The sequence below is a fragment of the Tympanuchus pallidicinctus genome, unplaced genomic scaffold, assembly GCF_026119805.1.
Source record: "Tympanuchus pallidicinctus isolate F22 unplaced genomic scaffold, pur_lepc_1.0 scaffold31, whole genome shotgun sequence".
Classification (NCBI taxonomy): Eukaryota; Metazoa; Chordata; class Aves; order Galliformes; family Phasianidae; genus Tympanuchus; species Tympanuchus pallidicinctus.
Genome location: NW_026294749.1, coordinates 14,812,017 through 14,826,872, shown reverse-complemented (window position 1 = coordinate 14,826,872; position 14,856 = coordinate 14,812,017). Strand labels below are relative to the sequence as shown.

General features: G+C 39.1%; 1 protein-coding gene and 1 long non-coding RNA gene across 2 annotated transcripts in view; one reads left to right on the top strand and one right to left on the bottom strand.

Annotated features, from left to right (window-relative positions):
- The window catches only part of TPK1 (thiamin pyrophosphokinase 1), a 200,321-nt gene extending 197,596 nt beyond the window's left edge, over window positions 1-2,725 (top strand). Inside the window, 1 exon segment of the mRNA XM_052697696.1 lies at window positions 1,704-2,725. Within this exon segment, the coding sequence (XP_052553656.1) occupies window positions 1,704-1,822 (119 nt within the window). The 3' untranslated portion in view covers window positions 1,823-2,725.
- LOC128087815 (uncharacterized) overlaps window positions 1-14,465 on the bottom strand; it is a 150,925-nt gene extending 136,460 nt beyond the window's left edge. Inside the window, exon 1 of the long non-coding RNA XR_008210028.1 lies at window positions 14,452-14,465. This is a non-coding gene — a long non-coding RNA (uncharacterized LOC128087815). The remainder of the gene's footprint in view (window positions 1-14,451) is intronic.
- Window positions 14,466-14,856: the final 391 nt, after the last annotated feature.

Here is a 14,856-nt window from a genome sequence, read left to right as displayed (position 1 = left end):
GGAAAACATTTCAGAAAAATAAAATCAGTGAAAAAAGCTTTGTTATTATGGGCTTTCTCCAAGACAAAAGCTCTTGCTAGAACTTAACAAAGCATACTGAAAGCTATTAAAAAAGAAAAGGAAGGGATCAAGTATGAACTGGTAGAACTTTTCACTTTTTTGACCTTGTGAACTTCACATTATAGTGCCTGACAAAGTTAGAAGTTTTCCTGGAAGCAGTGTGTATGTACATCCTATTATCTTCTTTACTGGTTTAAACGTATTGCATAGAAAGCATGCATTTTTAATTGTGTTAGTGGAAAAGTTGTCTGGTTGTGAAATTAAGTAATTGGAATTTGTTCATTTGAGCAATGTGAATTACTTTTTCAATAGTCTTTGCATTTTTTACTTCAGCATTTCAAACTGATCCATGTGCAGAAAAGAATCTGAGAGAAAGCAAAAAATCTCCACCTAGTGGACAAGAAAACTTTTTAAAAAGGCAAATAAGATTTTCACTTCATTTTATGCATGAAGAAATACTGCTTTAATTTGGTTTCATTAAGCTGCCATGTTTTTCTGAGTTCTTGCTTTCTACAAAGCCATTATTTAAGATACAAAGCCAAAATGGTAAGAATTATTTATAGTCTTGAGTAAGAAGGAATAAATGATACAAAATGAGTGGGTTTATAAAAAAAAAAGGTAAAAGTTGACTCATAATGTTTTAGGATTCCCCTCTGTTCAAAATATACAGTAACCAAAAGTGATTGTCTGTCAACAAATATTTGAAACCAAATATCAAGATGAGTGGGTGTTTCCAGGCAGGATTTAGTACAGGAGTGTCTGGGGGTGTATTTTTACACAGGGAACTCTCCCCATGTGTTACTTCAGGTTCCTTAAATTATCTGCTTACCTTGGAGGTGCGAAATCTGGCTTTCCTGGCAACCTCACCTCCTGTGCAACTTGTAGCAAGGTACTGCCTTGTCAGCCTCTATTCTCTCTTCAAGAGGCAAACACCACAATTCCATTGTCCTGCCATTTGTCAAGGACCCTGTCTTGGCATTGTTATGTGTCCAAAATCATCCTGACAGGATATAGCAGATTTATTTTAGTTACATGTTTATTGAGAATAGTACTACTTGGGTTTTTTTTCCTTCTTAATCTAGTGTACTGCATTGCATTTATGCTGCAAACTACCAGGATACTCTCTCCTTCCAACCATATATAGCTAGCAGACAAAACCATTTCTTCGCTGTGTTTCAAGCTCAGAATTTGTGGGAGAAGGAATGAGCAGAGACAACTGCAGATTTAGCATGGCATACCAAATACATTCTATGTCCTGCCTTTTTTTCTGACTGCTCCTCATTTTTAAGGCATGTATCAACTCTCTCTGTGTAGTTCACAGCAACTGGTGGACATGTTCATTGCATGACTGCATTATGGGATATGAGTTTATTATAGCCCACCTTTGCACACTTCTTGATCACCACCTGGCATCTGTCGTTTGGTTTGTTTCACAAACTGAAAGAAAGGAAGGTCTTGGAGTTATTACTTTTCTAACTAATTTGTATTTACTACAGCTTTTTTTTTTTTTTTTTTTTTTTTGTAATCTAGATTAGATTTACTCAGCTTTTTTATGTGTGACTTCTTTGTGGGACTAGCAAATTCCTATTTATAAATGCTTTTGTTTCAACAATACCATTAAGCCTCTTTCTTTCTTTTTGTAGTTAACCAGGCGTTGAAGTTTGGAATGCTTGTCAGTACTTCCAATACCTATGACAACTCTGGGATTGTGACCATCAAGACGGACAAGCCTTTGCTGTGGACAATGGCAATCAAACTTTAAGATGAATTGCAGCTACCTTTTCTGATCCCACTGTATTTACTGCAAAATTTCACTGAATTCAGGTGTAAAACTGATCATAAGGGAATAAGTATGTACTACATAGGCAATAAATGGAAAACAGAAATAAAAGTCATTTAAGACCGAATTGAGCCTAGGAACAACAGATCAGCAGATGCACTGTCACCCTATATGATCACAAACAGAAGCTTATGTAAATAAATTGCTAACCTGGTTAGTTTTAACTGTTATTCCAATACTAAACTGTTTTTCCCCATTTTGCCAAATGCATACAGTCCTCAGTTGCACAGAGTAAATCTTCATTATGAAAAGCATAATTTTTTTCTGACCTTATTTCTAAAATATATAGTTGTTGGTGACATTTTCTCAAAAAGAATAATAGTTGAAACTTTCCACTTATAAAGCAAGTTTGTCTATTGAAGGAGCTTTTGCTGTAACTCCAACATCAGACTTCATAACATTGTGACAAACTGATAACAACTGATAACAACTGATTTTAAAGTCTGCAATGCAAAATAGCACTGTCACTTTTACAGTTACTGAATCTTTCTGCTAAGTCTTTGGAGTGAAATACAAATTTCTTGCTCTCAATCCGCAGACCAAGAGCAGTTTCTGCAGTTTATAAATCAAAGTATTCAGTCATTCAGTACTTGAAATGCATCAATACATGCAGAGGCCTTTATAATTCTGTATGTAGATGCCTTACAGAACCAGTATCCAGTCAGAAGGTTATGCTTCCTTTCCAGCAATCTGAATAAGTTTTTTGTTGATTCTCTGAAGAACTGTTTACTATCTCTGAAAACTAACTTAACCTCAAACTGTACATCTTAGTAACCAAGTTTTCTTTCCTTAATTTTGCTATCAGAGTAAAGATAAGCAATGCAAGTCCTTTTTTTTTTTCTATTCTCATTTTTTTCCTGTTAAGTACATAGTATAATATCAGTTGCAATTGCAGAAATGAATTAGAGGTAGTGATGATTCCAGAAATTAATTACAACAATTCCAATCAATAGACTTCTAACTCATCACTCACAATAATGATGTCTTCTCACTGCCTACTTTTGCATTGGAACAAGTTCTGAAAAGAGACTGTAAATTCTCCACCGTTAGAGTTTTTAAGGTCTGAACAGAACAAACCTCTGAGCATTCTCGTCAGAATGTAGTACTGACCCAGCTTTGAGCATGAGGTTGGACTGGGGATGTCTCAAGGTTCCTTCATACTTGAATTATTCTATCACAGTAGGAAAAATAAGAAGAAACTCTACTATTTAAAACGAAAGTGTTGTAATGTAGATAGATATGATTGTGTATCTTTTGAAGGAGAAATAACATATCAGAAAAATCTGAAAACCCAACCTGACTTTGCAGACTATCCAACAAAAAAACAAATTGCAATTTGTGATTTTTTTTTTCAGTGAATGTCACGATGTCTCATTCATCATGATGAGCATTCAGCTGCCTCCGCTGAGAGGACGGAGTAATCAGTTTCCATTAACCAAGCATCATCAATGATCCTATATGAAGTCTGATTTATCTTCCCAACATTGCCTAGTTAGGAAGAATATTACTAACATTACAACATATATCCTGTTTTTAAATATTTAACTTAACTTAGAGGACAGCATTTAGAGGCATAAGTTAGCTATGTTTAGTGGTCACATAACAGTATTTTACCTGTCTACATGGATAAGCATACACTAAAGAACTGGAAATCAAAATATTTTACATTCAGTTTTGAAGCAGATACTTGAAAAGAAACTTAACAACTAAGGATCTAATATTTTGCAGCATGCTGAGATGTGAATCCAAAACTAATTATCTATTTACAGACGAAGTTATTTGAATATTTACCAGTATTTTTCATGTTACACTAAAATATGGAATGCACAGATACTAAAGCAGGGACCCTTTGACACGGTCCCCTTTGACAAAGACCCTCTGATGTGGTCCCCCACCACATCATTATCTCCAAATTGGAGGGATGTGGATTTGATGGGTGGACCACTGGATAAGGAATTGGTTAAAAGGCCACAGACAGAGGGTGGTCATCAATGGCTCTGTGTCCAGGTGGAGGCCGGTAATGAGCGGCTTCCCCCAGGGCTCTGTCTTGGGACCGGTGCTCTTTAACATCTTCATCAATAACAGCAATGACAGAATCGAGTGCAGCCTCAGCAAGTTTGCTGATGACATGAAGCTGAATGGTTGCGGTTGACACAGTGGAAGGAAGGGATGCCATTCAGAGGGACCTCGAGAGGCTGGAAAGCTGGGCCTGGGTGAACCTGATGAGGTTCAACACAGCAATTTTTGTTCAAGGTTTGGCACTTGGGCTGGAGGAATCCCAGGCATCCATACAGACTGGAAGGAGCGGTCCTTGAGAGCAGCCCTGCAGAGAAGGACCTTGAGGTATTCATAGATGAAAAATTGAACATAAGCCAGCAGTGTCCTCTTGTAGCTCGAAAAACAAATGGTATCCTGGGCTCCATCAGAAGAGAGGTGGCCAGCAGGAACAGGGAGGTGATTGTCCCCCTCTACTGTGCTCTTGTGAAGCCCCATCTGCAGTACTGTGTCCAGGTGTGGAGCCCCCAGTACAAGAAAGACAGAGAGCTATTGGAAAGGGTCCAGAGGAGAGCCACAAAGATGATCAGGGTACTGGAGCACCTCCGCTACAAAGACAGGCTGAGGGAGCTGGGCTTGTTCAGCCTGGAGAAAAGAAGGCTGCGGGGTGACCTCACTGTAGCTTTCAGTGCCTAAAGGGAGCCTACAAACAGGAGGGGAATCAACTCTTTGAAAGGGTTGATTACTGCAGGACAAAGGGAAATGGTTTGAAGTTGAGGGAGGGGAGATTTATGTTGGATGTCGGGGAAATTCTTTACAGAGAGAGTGGTGAGGTGCTGGAACAGCTGCCCAGAGAGGTTGTGGATGCCTCGTCCATCCCTGGAGGTGTTCAAGACCAGGTTGGAGGGGGCCCTGGGCAGGCTGGTCTAGTATTGGTTGGAGATTCATGATCCTTGAGGTCCCTTCCAACCCTGGCCATTCTGTGATTCTGTGATTCTGTAAAGCAACCTATATCCTGTAAAGCAGGCAGTCTGCAGTCTGCAAACCACATGCAACGTGGCACAGTTCCCCACCAAATGGTCCAGCCTGGACCCAGAGGTACACCCATTGGTTGGCAACAATCTAACCATCAGTCTGTGACAGACACTGTCTGGGTCAAAATCAAAGGAAGGCAAGGGCACAGTACAGTTCTGACTCTTCCTCTTGTGTCCATCACACACTCAATTGCATCGAAAGCCACATGCATTACATATGGCATGTGTTTGTGCCAACTTGAGTGAAAAACAGTGATTGCCAATACTAATTTTTTAACCTACCTGATGGCCTATTAGAAGAAAACAAAATTGCCCCCACCACCCCCCCCAAAAAAGCAACAAACATGGATGAAGAAAGAAAAAAGGAAAGATGAGTACTTTTTGTCAAGACAGATAATATAATACTATGCTTATTTTTAAGGAAACAGTTTTCAAAGATTGTAATTTGAAAGACATTATATGCAGAAAAGTGCTGCCAAATTCGATGTGTATCAGGAAATGCTTTGTAAAGACAGAATAGCGGAACTGAAAAAAATTTGTCACCTCAGCAAAATATTTTTTAAAAAGCTAAAATTCAAACAGACTCTGTTACAAAAGCCAATTATGTGATAGTGTCACAGAGTTATCTTGATCAATCTGTGCCCATGATAGGGAGCAGCACACCTGCAGGCCCACTGCCTCTCTCCCCCCCAAAAAAGAGCAATGGCAATGATCTAAGAGGGAAACTTAATTTTACTAAATATGATATCAGAATGCAAGATAACACAATATAATACAATACAATTGGAACTGAAACAGGAGTTCATTAGAAGTATGGATGCTGATTATGGGGACATCATTTACTTTTCTGAAAGAAGGTGGCTACGCTGGGATAAAATGCAAAGAAGATGTTATGATTTGCGAAATGAAATCAAGTCATTTATGGAATTAAAAGAAAAATTGCTCCTAAAGGTGAAGATGAGAAATGGCTTATATAGTTAGCCTTTTTGGTGGATTCGGCAGCTCATGTAAATGAGTTGAACATGCATCTTCAAGATCAAAAATCACCTGATCTGTGCCATGTTTCAAACCATAACAAAATGGAAAAAAAAAAATGTAATGAAACTTAAATTATGGCAAGCTCAACTTATGGAAAATCATGTATTTGATACATGAATCAAAATTCATGTATTTTGATATGCTGGCTAAACAGAGTCCAGTGAGCAGTGAAAAATACACACCCTTGTTTTCATTTCTGATAAAGAAATTTGAGAATAGGCTTCAAGACTTAAAAATATCTTTTTTTTTTTTTTTTTTTTTTGCGTAGTTTTGCTTTTATTTAATGTCAATATGAATACTTCAGATGCAAATTTTCCCTTGAATATATAGAGTTACAATTAGACATTCAACAAAAATAAATATTTGATTATGTTTCTATTCTAGACTTTTTGTAAGACCTGTCTCACCAGAGAAAAATATCCCTTGCTTCACAATCATTATTGTCATTATTACTTTATTATTGTCATTACTTTTTGGCAGTAGGTGCATTTGTGAACAACCTCTTTTCAAAGATGAATCATTCAATGTCAAAACTTGTCAAAATTCAAGCTTCATATTTATTTACACAATAATAGTATTGGAATATGGATCAAAGAAATGAATAAGTGTCATTCTTGCAAAACCTGTGGCTGTTTCCATTGCACTCTTCTGGAAATCTGCAAAAACAGAAATGAAATGCAGCAAGATTCATGTGTTGCATACAGGAGGTGTTCGCTGCAGTGAAGGTGGGAGAGAACTGTCATTAGAAAACTGTAATGTTAATCCACAAGGCAGATCAAGAACCAAACAGCACCAAAGCTGAGAAACAAAGGTGTTTTTTCATAAAACAGATAAGATTTTAAGAGAAGATGCTGCTTTCCACAAAGCATAGAATTTTTTAATTCTTTTAAGTTCTTTTTTTTTTTTTTTTTTTTTTTTTTTAATTAGTAAGCAAAATTGGATATATCCACAGCCCATAACAGTTCATGGAATTCCTTTGTTGTTCTTTCATACCCCTACAAGGCTTGGCAATAATGCCCAATCCATAAACAAATATGGAAAAGCTGCAGTTAGATTTGTCACAGGAAGCAACCTTCTGAAGTCCCTGCAACATTATAGTACATAAGTGCTGTTTCCAGTTATTTAAAGACACAAGTTGTAAAGTGAACGAAGGAGGTAGGAGCTCCTGAAAACCCTGCCAACTGAAAATGAAGTTCCTTACTGATCATATCTTAACTACTACCTATAAAAACCACCACTAACTGGCAGATTACATTGTGGGAAAGGTGTTACAGCCATCAGAACAATCAGAACAGCCTTCATGTCTTTTATTTCCTATCAGCCAACGCTTCTCTCTCCCTGCCCTGGTTCCCCATTGGCTGAGTACTGCAGGCTCACAAATTTCCCAGCATTCCACTAAACATACAGATACTGGCTAAAGATGAACTGTTGCTAGCTAAGCGTATATTGCTAATTCTCACATTTGTTCATTCTGCACTAGGCCATTATTCCTGGACACCCTGCTGTCCTAGGATAGAGGTAAATTGGAAGGAAAAACGTAGGGGAGCATAACTTGCATTCCTCCTAATCCAAAAGAGGGACAGTTTGACCTCTTGTCAGAGGCCCCTTAAGTTGTTCTTTTGCTGAGGGCCTCTTGGCAAAACAGAATAGGAGGCGGCAGCCTACACAATTAGAGCAAGTTGCTTGGTTTCAGAAACTCTCATTTTATTTGATCTTTTAGCTTCAATTCCAATCGTATTATATTTATTATCTCACATTCAGCTGCCATATTTAGTAAACTCAGTTTTTTTCCTGTAGCTCATTGCTGCTGTTTTCATGGGCCTGCCTCTCTACCTTTTCCCTTGCTCTCCCTGCACTTCCCAGGGCATGGATCTCTGGCTCTCTTTGCTCCCTTGTCACAGACATCATTTAACATCATTCAAATGTACACTCCTAATTATAACATTGAGTAAAAATTTAAAGTTTGGAGTGCCAGGATTTTCAGAAGTGCAGCTACTGAAATTCCCATTAGCAATTAAGGATTTGTTGGGAACTGGACACAGTACTCCAGGTAGTGTCTCACAAGAGCAGAGTAGAAGGGCAGAATCACATCCTTTGGCCTGCTGGTCGCACTTCTATAGATGCAGTCCAAGATATGGTTGGCCTCCTGGGCTGCAAGCACACACTGCTGGCTCACACTGAATATCCCATAGGCCAACATTCAAAGGGACTAAGCAATAAGATGAAAATCTTTCCTTGTTATGGTAACATAGAGACTGAATCTCCATGGGGAAGAAGAGAAAAGGTGTGAGCCTGCCCAACATCTCCTGTGCCCACACAGAAATCGGTAGATTTTGGCTGACATAGAAAATAGGGAAGTGGTGGCTGAGAAGGGGATACCAAATGCTTTCCAACAGGTAGGTGATGGCAGTGGAACCAGTGAAATGGGCTGTGGTCAGGAAATAAAAAAGAGCAATGCCCGCATGGCCCTCAGAGTAGGATGAAGCAGATGTACAGGCAGGCTGGTGGTTCTGATGTACCACACATGCCTTTTGCATCTGTGTTGGCAGTACAGAGTTAACAGCAGTTTTGGCAATTAAATACACTTTTAGGAGTCAACCAAAAGGGAAGGAGGCAAGTTTGCTTAGTATTACGCAGTCTCTACCTGGGTCTTCTATTTCTCTCCAAGTAATCTATTACCACATCTCAAGAGAAAAATCCCCCCAATGTGAAGATTAATAGAGCAGCATGTGGATGTTTCCAGTGATGTGTATGAAAATATTTTTCCACTGTGTTGATTATTGGGCACCCTACAATGTTTTCTTATGACAGAAGGTTTGCTGTGAGGTTTGGTGATTTATGTTGATAAATTGGAGGCATCAGAATGTCCAGATGACTTCATAGGATGAATTTCTGAACATGCAACTATGGTTTGTGTCATGGTGGGCAAGAGGGTACATTTATTGATAATTTCTGCATGTAACATTTCTTAAAAAGTAGTGTTGGATTTCCTTGTGTGCCTGAAGTTGGCTGCTTGTCACTAGAGTCACATTAACCCAATTTTGGTTTAAAGTGCCAAATACATTTTTTCTCTTCCACAACCAATATGTAATTAAAGTTTGAGGAACTACACAGTGTCAAGATTGAGCAGGTTTTGGATGCTAGATCTTTCTTAGTCTTTTCTTTGTTTGTTTTGATGTTCTGTGTGCATGCCAAAGGTACAGACAGTTTGCTGCAGACAAGACATATCTAAGCGAAGCAAATTGCCTTCCTTTAATAAAAAAAAGGCAAATTAGCATAATTGTTCTAGGAAAAACTGCTGCTGGGTTAAAACAGAGGAGTTTTCATACCATATTGTTAGTGATGTGTTTTACTGTCATTAGTAAATAAATATATATAAATATTAAGTATATAAAGAGAGTAATTTAAAAGTAGAAGGGCTTTGCTGGACTTTGTTTTGCCTTGTTTTCTTTGCTTTCAAATCAAGCATTAAATGAACCAGTGAGTCTAGACATTGTTATGGGAGTTTACAAATTTCTCTGTCATTTTTCCTTTGCACTTTGAGGTCAGACGCTTCAGACGGAACACTTTGGACTTTGACTCAGTACGACACAGGTTGGGTGCTGAGATTTTTATGGTATCAGTGACATGTCTGCGTTAACTCAGTATTCAGTATCTCTCTGGATTGTAGCCTGCAGAAAGGGGCAGCTAACTAGCCTGACTACATAGGGTCCAAATTATGTACGTACATACTCTAAAGATGAGTGTGTGTGGGTCTTAGAACTACAGCTGCCCCTGAGGATGATATTGAATGTATCATTCAATATCATTTAAATGTACACTCCTAATTATAACCTTGAATAAAAATTTAAAGTTTGGAGTGCCAGGATTTTCAAGAGTGCAGTTACCGAAATTCCCATTAGCAATTAAGGATTTGTTGGGGAAGTTTTGTGTTTTAGTTGATGATGATTCCATGCTGATACTCACATCTGTGTAAAATCAGAATTTAACCCCAAAAGTCCAGCATTTGGGTCCTATTCTGGAAGAGAAGGTTTTTGTATTGAGAGACAGACAATTGCTGTGCATCTGACTTCCAAACCTTGCCTTCCATGACTTTGTGATACGGAGCGTCATGCCTACAGGCAAAAGAAGGAAAACAATATAACCTGTTTACTGATTAGAGCTGTTCCTTTAGGCTGAATGCAAGCATGGCGCATTCTTATGAGTTGCTTGTAAAAATTTATTTCCAAATAGCAGCAGTGAGTAGTAGTTTCCAGCACTTCTACTGAAGCCCTGAGAACCGACATTTTACTCAACAGTAACAGTAGGAGCCAGCTGGGGTCTGTTGAAATAAACTCTTCCTTCCTTGATGTATTTTAACAACTCCAGTTTTGTTACAAGTGTCTTCAAGATGGTATCGTTCCTCTTTCTGCTGTGGTTTATTTTTTTGTTTGTTTGTTTTGTTTTGTTTTCCCCCCAGGACTTCAGTTTTCCATGCTAGTGGTCCAGAACCTAACAGTGTGCAGAAGATGGGTTGAAGTGGATCATCTCTGTTGAGCATGTACTCCCTTCAGAAGGAAAAAGAGAGTCAAAACTTTTGAGTTCCTCCTATTTCTAGTGGAAGGAGGTTTCTCTGGATGTTATCTTTTTTTTTAATACAGGAAGGGCTGATGGAATCAATTACAGCTTTTTCTTCTCTTTTCAGACCTGAAATAAGAAAACACAAAATCAGCACTCAATTAAGATTACAATTAGCTCAGCAGTGCAGGTGAGAAGAGAAGGTGAGTTCTGGCTCATCATAAATATGCATGAAGAGTGCCCATATCAATGGGAGTACAGAAAGGGCTAGGCTCTGGGGGTTATAGCCATATTCTGAATCCAACAGGCCTACCATCTCTTAAAGTAGTTCTGTAAAAGTATCAGACAATGTTCGAAGAAATGGCGTTTCTGCTGTTAAAATCAGCAAGATGAGTATTTGATGGTCTCTGCTGCCATCTATTGTCATTTATTGGTACTAACAATTCTTTTTGGGATTCTCTTCATTCCAATTAATGGGGCTCTTTACTAATCCCAATCACCTCTCCTTTACGTAATCCTTCCACATTTATGCACGCTTAGTAAATACGATGAAATAATTAATAAGTACCAAAATTGTAACTTTTGTATTATAGGCTATTCTGTTTTGCCAAGAGGCCCTCAGCAAAAGAACAACTTAAGGGGCCTCTGACAGGAGGTCAAACTGTCCCTCTTTTGGATTAGGAGGAATGCAAGTGATGCTCCCCTACGTTTTTCCTTCCAACTTACCTCTATCCCAGGACAGCAGGGTGTCCAGGAATAATGGCCTAGTGCTCATTCATGAGCAAACGTGAAAAGTTCACTAGGAGCTCCTACCTCCTTTGTTTGATAAATAATTTTTTTTATCATTTTTTATCATTTGTTTGATAAAATGCTAAGAAGATGTTATGATTTGCCAAATGAAATAAAATCATTTATGGAATCAAAAAGAAATATTGTTCCTAAAGGTGAAGACGAGACATGGCTTACCTAGTTAGCCTCATTACCTTTTTGGCAGTAGGTTCATTTGTGAACAACCTGTTTTCAAAGATGAATCACAGACACCTGGAGAACTGAAAAATTGCAACCGCTTCCCTTGAATCAGACACTGATGCATTCGTTTCACAAAAGCAAGGTCAGAATTCCCACTTGTGTTATGTTTTGTTATTGTATGTTTTAGTCATATATTACAAAGAAGCTTTGTTACTCCTGACTCTTCAGCTAATGCCACCCAGGCAAGTCAAATGATTGGTGATGCTGAAAAGGCTCAGCAACATTCTTTAGGGAGTACTGTGTTTGCATTCCTATTCAGTTAGTAATCCAAACTTCAAAAATTATCTTTCATCCTTCTACAGTCACATATCCTCAAAGGGCACTGCTTTACCCTGCCTGGGCTTATTCTTGCTTTTAACTGAACTTCTGTTCAGGGCTGCATTTTTGGGTCTGCTAGGTATCCCTGATACCCACACTCCTAAGCATATCTTATTCAAGATTTCTGAAACTTCTGGGGCTATAACCTTGTTTTTCCCTGTTTGTGTTAAAGGCAGATTTACAATTCTCAATCAGTTAATATTGTTTGATCCTTAGTTTCAGTTTTATTTAATTTCTTGCCAGAGTAACCTGGCATGTACAAGAATTTATGTATTCCTACTTGTTTTCTCAGTCTATTTTCAATTAATCCCAAAAAGTAAGACATTCATTCATTCATTCATTCATTCATTCATTCATTTATTTATTGGGCATTAGCTTCTTCTGTTGTTACAAAATCATCTACGGGCAGTAAGATGCACCCGTATCCACAAAAGATAAACTTCTTTATCCTGCTCCCTTTGCTGTAATTTAACCAGTGGAAGTGCTAGAGTAGACTTCCCAAATTCCCATCCTTCATCTATGCAACCAGAAATTGTTCCCGCTTTCTCAGTAATTTACATATTACTTTCATTCCAATGGGGCGGAGCCCTCTCTGGGCTCTTCCAGACCCCCCCCCCCCATGTCTCTCTGAGTGGATCCCCAGTCCCTTGAAGTCATTTTTGATAGCCCTCAGGCTTCTCTCAGCAGCATCATCACTGCTGACCTGAACTACCAATAAGGGATAGTAGTCAGATGGGTGAACAAGCCCTGGAAGCTTGACCCATGCTCTAACGAGGCAGCACACTTCCCTCTGTGTGGGGTCAGGCTGACATATCGGGCCCTCTGTTCCTTTCAGAAGGAAGTCACCTACGACTATCACCCTCCTATAACCTGGTGACCTATGAGTTACTTTATCCCTGTGAGATACTTCTCTTCATTACTACTCTTCTGTCTTCACTGGTTTAATTTAAAGAAAATGATAAGATCAGGGTTTTTTCTGTGTTTGCTTATAGACGTGTAGTCTGAAGAAATGTTCCCCCCTTGCTGAAGGGGGAAGTGAGGTATATACATGGCAAAGTAAACAGACAGTGCTCATGCTGTACCATCTTAACATCATGTAGAGCACTGGGAGTAAAAAAGGTAATGTTCCAGTTCCATGGACTGCCGATTTTCTGGGTACCTGGTTCTCAGAGAGGAGCTACATATCCCAGAAGTCTTTCTGTTTATGTCTTCTATCCAGATGGAAAGAAAAAGCTGCTCACAAGTCGTGGGACTGCTCTCTTTTACCGCTTGTCTCAGCAATGCATGTTCCCTAGCTGTTACACCTTCAGCTGTAAAGTAAGGTCTTTTTTTTTTTTTCCCTCTAATTTAATATTATTGTTTTTCCTCTTTGTTCTCTTCACTCCCAACCCCCTTAAGCCCTCTGCCCCTGTGGGCCTGCTGTTTCTCTGTCACAGACATAGATAGATCTAAAGATAACCCCGTGACTGGTAGTAAAATAATTTTTTTCTTTTACAAAAGATAGCTTGAGGCAACTCTGACCACATGTCCCATGACTTATTTTACAATTCTGTTGGTCAATCCTTGATGTGTTTTCTTTCTTTCTCTACTGGATGAAATTTTTCACTGAACTTTTCAGAAGTCTCAGATCTTGATCTAGATGTATTTAGCCTTTCAGTTGTACATTTCTTTGGCCTTTTGTTTAATAGTTGTTGTGGTTTTGTGATTTTTTTGTTGTCAGTATTCTACATCAGTCTTCCACATCAGAACATCATATGGACCAGTGGGAGTTAAAGAGTTAATGTTCTGGTCCCATTTAGTACCTTTTTTGGGCTCTTTGAGTATTCTGATGGGAGGGGAGGGGCAGCATCCCCAGAGGACCTGGAGTGAAGGGAAAGTAAGGTGAAGCTTGGGAGAACTCCAGCCTCTTCTTCTGTCCCCGTGCTCAGCCATCTCAGCTCACCACAGAGAAAAGCACGTGCTTCCCTTGCACTATCATGGTTTGACTTGCACTCTGGGTACACTTGTCTCTCTCATTTTATTTGATTTGGTTAAATTCAGTAAAATACCATTCCTCCTCAGATTGTTGGCACTGTGTTTTCTCTTGGTTAAAACTATCTGCTAGCTCTCTGCTCTTCCCCCTCTCCCATAGCAGGTGGCCCAGAGCCGGCCGGATTGCATGTCAAACCACTAGTACCCCTTCCTTTATTTAATCATTTATTTTCTGTCTTTTTCACGGGGTTGGTGCCCCCCTCCCCCCCCCCCCCCCCGCCCCCCGTCATGCATTTGTATCTAGGGATAACTCTGTGACAATAGTTCTTCAAATGACTCTACACAGAATCCAAATGAAGTTCTCATAGAGGCCTTAGATATCTCGTATATTTGCAATTCAGTTCTTTATGCCCACTGGAATGCAGAATCTAGTTTTTCAACTACACCAACTGCTCAGAGTGATGGGAGTAACTAACACAGAAAGGTGATTTTAAAATCCACTTAATTCAGACAAAAGAAGCAGAAAGCAAATGTATAGGTCTGCTGTTATCCAGGGCATGAGCACTGGTGGAGCCTGGACACCTACCTGTGTGACCTGGTGTAAGGAACTGCTTTGGCAGGGGGGTTGGACTCGATGATCTCTGGGAGCTCCCTTACAACCCCTACGATTCTGTGATTCTAGAACACCTCCAGCCCATACATTTTCCTATGAATTTAACGTAAAGTATTGCACCAAGGAAAAAAGTCGATAGCAAATGGCTAGTCAGTGTATTTTCATTGCTGTAGCTGGCTATAGAGCAAATGGTGATGCTCATTGTTCTAGGAATATATCTTCAGTAGTACAATTCAAAGCCAGTGTCACTTCTCTTGTGAAGATACAGAACACCAAAAATCTGCATTTTTTTGCAGCCATCAGCAAAGAAGCACAAGGTAATATCCAGGAGTCAAAAAAAGCAGACAAGAAATGATAGTTCATGTGATAAGGTGAAAGGAATTACAGAAATCTGAAATAAT